Source organism: Lonchura striata, chromosome 2, assembly GCF_046129695.1.
Source record: "Lonchura striata isolate bLonStr1 chromosome 2, bLonStr1.mat, whole genome shotgun sequence".
In the NCBI taxonomy this organism is placed as follows: Eukaryota; Metazoa; Chordata; class Aves; order Passeriformes; family Estrildidae; genus Lonchura; species Lonchura striata.
Window position 1 is genome coordinate 116,176,142 of NC_134604.1, and position 5,700 is coordinate 116,181,841.

General features: G+C 54.6%; 1 protein-coding gene across 1 annotated transcript; it reads left to right on the forward strand.

The window, feature by feature from the left end:
* The first annotated feature begins 1,257 nt into the window (after positions 1-1,257).
* ATP5PO (ATP synthase peripheral stalk subunit OSCP) lies at positions 1,258-4,991 on the forward strand. Its single transcript, XM_021546345.3, has 7 exons — positions 1,258-1,334; positions 1,468-1,518; positions 2,244-2,354; positions 2,853-2,982; positions 3,778-3,890; positions 4,414-4,500; positions 4,810-4,991. Exons 1-7 carry the CDS (start codon positions 1,305-1,307, stop codon positions 4,921-4,923), a joined length of 636 nt encoding a protein of 211 aa, XP_021402020.1. The 5' UTR covers positions 1,258-1,304; the 3' UTR covers positions 4,924-4,991.
* The last annotated feature ends 709 nt before the right edge of the window (positions 4,992-5,700 follow it).

Consider the following 5,700-nt stretch of genomic DNA (forward strand, 5'->3'; position numbering starts at 1 on the left):
CATCTGCAACTCCTGGAGATCTGTGGAGGAGCTGAGATCTACCTGCAATCCATGGAGGAACTGAGGTCCACCTGCAGCCCTGGAGGAGATGAAATCCACCTGCAGCTCCTGGTGAAGCCCACGCCAGAGCAGGGGATGCACAAAAGGTGTAATCCCATGGAAATTCCACCCTGGAGCAGATCCTGGCAGGGATCTGAGGCCCTGTGAGGAGAGGAGCCCCCCTGGAGCAGGTTTGGTGGAAGGGCTTGAGATCCTATAGGAAAAGGGTCCCACACTGGGGCAGTTCCTGCAGGAATGACCCCATGGGAAAAGGATCAATTCCTGCAGGAATGACCCCATGGAAAAGGGAGAAGTTCCTGCAGGAATGACCCCATGGAAAGGACCCACACTGGGGCAGCCTGATCCTGAAGAACCAATCCTGTGGGAAGTACCCATGCTGGAGAAGTCCATGGAGGACAGCAGGGCTCAGGGACACGGAGGGCACTGGGCCACTGTGGGGACAGGAACACTAGGGGGATAAGGACAGTGACACTGAGGGCACAAGGACACTGGGGACAAAGGGATGCCAGGGGCACAGGGACACCTGGTACATAGCGACACCACAGGGACACTACAGGGACAGCACAGGGACACAGGGACACCACAGGGACACCGGTGGCACAGGGACACTGGCGGCACAGTGACATTGGTGTCACAGGGACACAGTGACACTGGTGGCACAGTGACACTGGTGGCACAGGGACATTGATGGTACAGTGACACTGATGGCACAGTGACACCGGTGGCACAGTGACACTGGTGTCACAGTGACACTGGTGTCACAGGGACACAGTGACACTGGTGTCACAGGGACACAGGGACACTGATGACACAGTGACACCGGTGTCACAGGGACACAGTGACACTGGTGTCACAGTGACACCGGTGGCACAGTGACACTGGTGTCACAGGAACACAGGGACATTGATGACACAGTGACACCGGTGGCACAGTGACACTGGTGTCACAGGAACACAGGGACATTGATGACACAGTGACACTGGTGTCACAGGAACACAGGGACATTGATGACACAGTGACACTGGTGGCACAGTGACACTTGGTGTCACAGGGACCCCAGCCGGGCGCGGGGGCTGCGCTCCCCCGATGGCCCGGCAGGGGGCGCGCAGCTCGCAGGCGCCGCCCGGCGGAACTACAGCTCCCAGCGTGCCCCGCGGCACGAGTGACACCCATAATGGCGCCGGGGTGGGCGTGGCCCGCCGCGCCTGCGCAGCGCGCGGTGACCCTGGGGGCGGCCGGGCAAGATGGCGGCGGCGGCCGGGCTCGTCTTGAAGGTGAAACTGGGGGGCGGCGGGGCCCGGGCGGCTCTGGGGAGAACAGCGCCGGCTCCCACCCTCCAGCATCCCCTTCCTTCCGACCCTCCAGGGCTGCGCCGACCCCGCTCTTCTCCCCCTTATTCCCCCTCAGGTGCGGCAGCTGAGTACGACGGCGGCGAGACCGGTGACCAAGCTGGTCAAGGTGAGGGGAGGGGGTGAGGATAAGGGGCTGGGGTGGCCTGAAGGCAGCGGGAGGGGTCTCCAGGCTGGTGAAGATTGGGGGGGCTGGGTGTCCTGAGGGGAGCAGGAGGAATCTCCAGGCTGGTGAAGATTGGGGGGTGGATGTCCTGAAGGGAACGGGAGGGGTCTGTAAGCAGATAAAGATTGGGGGGTGGATGTCCTGAAGGGAACGGGAGGGGTCTCCAAGCAGATAAAGATTGGGGGGTGGATGTCCTGAAGGGAACGGGAGGGGTCTGTAAGCAGATAAAGATTGGGGGGTGGATGTCCTGAAGGGAACGGGAGGGGTCTCCAAGCAGATAAAGATTGGGGGCTGGGTGTCCTGAGGGGAGAGGCAGGGGTCTCCAGGCTGGTGAAGATTGGGGGGGCTGCGTGTCCTGAGGGGAGAGGCAGGGGTCTCCAGGCTGGTGAAGATTGGGAGCTGGGTGTCCTGAGGGGAGCGGGAGGGGTCTCTAAGCTGGTCGAGGTGAGGAGGTGGAGGTCGTGGGGATATCGAGGAGTCCCCGAGGTGCTTAGCGGAGGTGTCCAGGCTGGTCGAGGTGGCAGGGTGAGGGGTCGTGAGGGGCTGCAGGCGGGTGGCCGGGGTGGGCACGGTGAGGGCGGGGTGCACGGTGGCTCCCGGCTGGCCACGGCGGGGGCAGGGGGTCTCTCCCCCGGTTCCCCGCTCAGTGCCCGCCCCGGCTCCCGCAGCCCCCCATCCAGGTGTACGGGCTGGAAGGGCGCTATGCCACCGCCCTCTACTCGGCAGCCAGCAAGCAGAAGAAGCTGGAGCAGGTGGAGAAGGAGCTGACCCGGGTGTGGGTAAGGTGTTCCACAGCCAAAACTCCCAGGGGTGGGAATGGGGAGGGTTCCCTGCTGCTCCTCAGGAGGGATGGGGCTGTGGGACTGCTCCTGTGACCTGTGAGACTCCCGGCTTGCACTGCCTGCTTGTGACCCTGGTGTTTAAATGGGATATTGGGAAGGAATTGTTCCCTAGGAGGGTGGGGAGGCCCTGGCACAGGGTGCCCAGAGAAGCTGTGGCTGCTTCACTCCTGGAAGTGTCCAGGGATAGGTTTAATGGGGCGTGGAGCAGTCTTGGGTAGTGGAAGGTGTCTCTGTCCACCCAATCTTTAAGGTCCCTTCCAACCCAAACCATTCCCTGATTCTCCAGCTGGAGCTGCCATTTCACTTCCCATCAGCTCCAGAGCTCTTTGTTGTCATTACAGGAATGCCCTTGTTGCCTGCCTTGGCTGCTCCAGGTGGGCTTTGTGGTGCCAGGAAAACCCCTGGCGTTTGTCACATCCTTGTGTATCCCCTCAGAGTCTCCTGAAGGACCCCAAGCTGTCCAGCGTGGTGATGAACCCTCACACCAAGAGCTCAGTGAAACAAAAAGCTGTGAACGACGCCCTGGCAAGAGAGAAGATGTCCCCGATCACTGTCAACCTGATGAGTGAGTGACCTCTGGGTTCAGGAGAGCATCCCAGCAGTGCCATCCAGCTGCTGGCTGCTGGGATCTGCCTCTGGTGGTGCTTAGGAGCACTTGGCTGTGACTCCGAACTCAGATCCCTTTCACAGAGATCTAGATTGTTCCTGCTCCTGCAGTGTTGCAGTGGCTCAAGGGGAGACTACAAGGGAGAGAGATCCAGGGTCCTCTGTGGCTGTATTTTGAAAAGAGGAGACATCCACTGACTAGGTGGCTAAGGCTGATACAAGTAGCAAATGCTTCCTTTGGGTGTGAAACTGCTTTGTGTCCAAGCCGGAGAAGCATTGGCACTGCCAGCATGGTGGAAACTGCTCTGCATGCAGAGAATTTTTCTGGTGTGCTGTAATTTCAGTGGGAAAGTAGTTGATGGAGGGGCCAGAATAGAGCAACTTCCAGAGTTCAATTTCTCCTAGCAAGCAAAACCCCTGAAGTCTGAGATCAGACTTAATGATGGCTTTTTCTCCCCTGTTCCTTTTACTAAAGTCCAGAGTAACTGATAATTACCCCACTGCGTTTGAAGGGTGAGAAATAGTAACAAATAAAATGAAAAACCAAAAACTACCCTAAAGAAGTCATGGTGGCAGAAGGGGTTTGCTAGTTTCTCTTACTAATCCCTCTCTGTGATGGGGTAATTGGCACTGAGGGAGGTTTCCAGAGGCAATGTGTTGGCCAGAAAAATGGGAAGGAGTCATAGGAGTGGTTAGCTTATCAGTTTCCAGATACAAAGCTGGTTAAGTGAAGTGGTGCATGGCTGTTTTGCAGATCTGCTGGCTGAGAACGGCCGCCTGCGTTACACCCCGGGCATCGTCTCTGCCTTCGGGAAGATCATGAGCGCCTTCCGAGGGGAGGTGGTGTGCACGGTCACCACGGCTCAGGTGGGCTGGGGAGCTGTGCATCCAGGCAGCAGGGAGTGGGAGAAAGGACAGACCTCTCCCAGTTCAGGCTGCGCTCTGAGATTGAAGTAGCTGCTGTGAGAGCAGTGAGAGTGTCTCACCTCTGCCAAGCTGAACAAACTGCTGCAAAGAGAGCGCTGATACCCCGCAGTTCCTGTTCCAAAATGAAAACTCTTCACCCCATTGCAACTGAGCAGCTCACGGTTTTCCTTCCTGTGTGTGAACCCAGGGGCTGACAAAAGTCAGGCTGGTCTGCATAGAGCTGCCCCTGTTCTTTTTTCTAACATGAAGATGTTTCATGCAATCAGGAGAGCACAAAGTGGTTGTTGTTCCTGTGCTGTCCTTGGCTTATCCCTGTTATGGTGGAAATGTGTCTTCAAAGGGACCTGAGGAGAAAATTTGTATCATATAATTTGAGTATATATTATTATATAATTTATTATCATTATATCATTTGAGTATTTTAAAGTAATTCATTTTCCTACTCATCTGTTCTTTTTTTCAGCCCTTGGATGATGCCAGCCTCACTGAACTGAAAAGTGTTCTTAATGGGTTCTTGGCCAAAGGAGAGGTGTTGAAGCTGGAGACTAAGGTCTGGATTTTTGACTTACAAATAACTATCATAAGTTCATGTTCAGAGCTTCTGTGTCTCTGATTTTTACAAAAGCAAAAATATTTTATTGAATCTAGTTGCTTTGTTACATAGTTCTGTGCTTTCTTGTAGACATGATGATGTTTTAGTTTCTAAAATCTTCACTTTAGAATGCAATGACAGCAAAATCATCTCTAAAAAGGCCCTCTGAAAAGCTTTTTTTTTTTTTTTTTTTTGCTACTGTGGAACTTGTATCTGATGGTAACAAACTCCTGTTAAACAACTTTCTGTTCAATGTTCCTTCCTTAGACTGATCCATCGATCCTTGGTGGCATGATTGTCAATATTGGGGAGAAGTACGTGGACATGTCAACAAGGTCCAAGATCCAGAAACTCACCAAAATCATGAGAGAGACTGTCTAAAGAGATGTCCTGGTCATTCCCAGGGAATCCTGTCCCAGGAAAACAATAAAATCCTTCCTTCTCGTGGAGATGGTGCCCAGTGTTTTGGTTGGGGAAGCACAGCCCTGAGGGAGGAAGAATGCTGAAGCTGCCCTAAATTTCTGTAGCTGTGGCTGAACATTCATGGCATGACTTGAAAATGTGGCTCACCCTGGGGAAGGTGGCTGGGAAGGACATGGAAAGAGCACTGAAGGAGCTGGTGAATGGGGTCAGTGCATCCAGGGTCTGCCAGGCTCCCCAGAAAACTCTGGGGGTCGATCTGCACTGCCCAAACAGAGGGAAGGGGTAGCAGGAAATGGCCTGAAGTTGCACCAGGGGAGGTTCAGAATGGTGATTAGAAAAACATTCCCTGGAGGATTGGTCAGGCCTTGGGATGACCTGCCCAGGGAGGTGGTGGCACCTCTGGGAGTGTTCAGGAAGAGTCTGGGTGTAGCTCATGGGACATGGTTTGGAGTGATGATGGTGGCATTGGATGATCCTGAAGGTCTCTTCCAACCATGATGGCTCTATAACACATGAATATTTGGACCAGGATGTTCACCCATTTCTTGTGTCCACAGGGACAACCAAGTGTCTCCCTCCTCCCTTCCCAAAATCCAACAGCAGAGAGTCCCTAGGCCAGCATTCTCTCTGTGGGAGCAGCAGGAAGGAGTTTTGACGACTTCTGTACCCCATGAGAGAGGGGATGACAGGAATTCTCCTTTCTGTCTTTTCCACACCAAAGGAGACTCCTGCAAT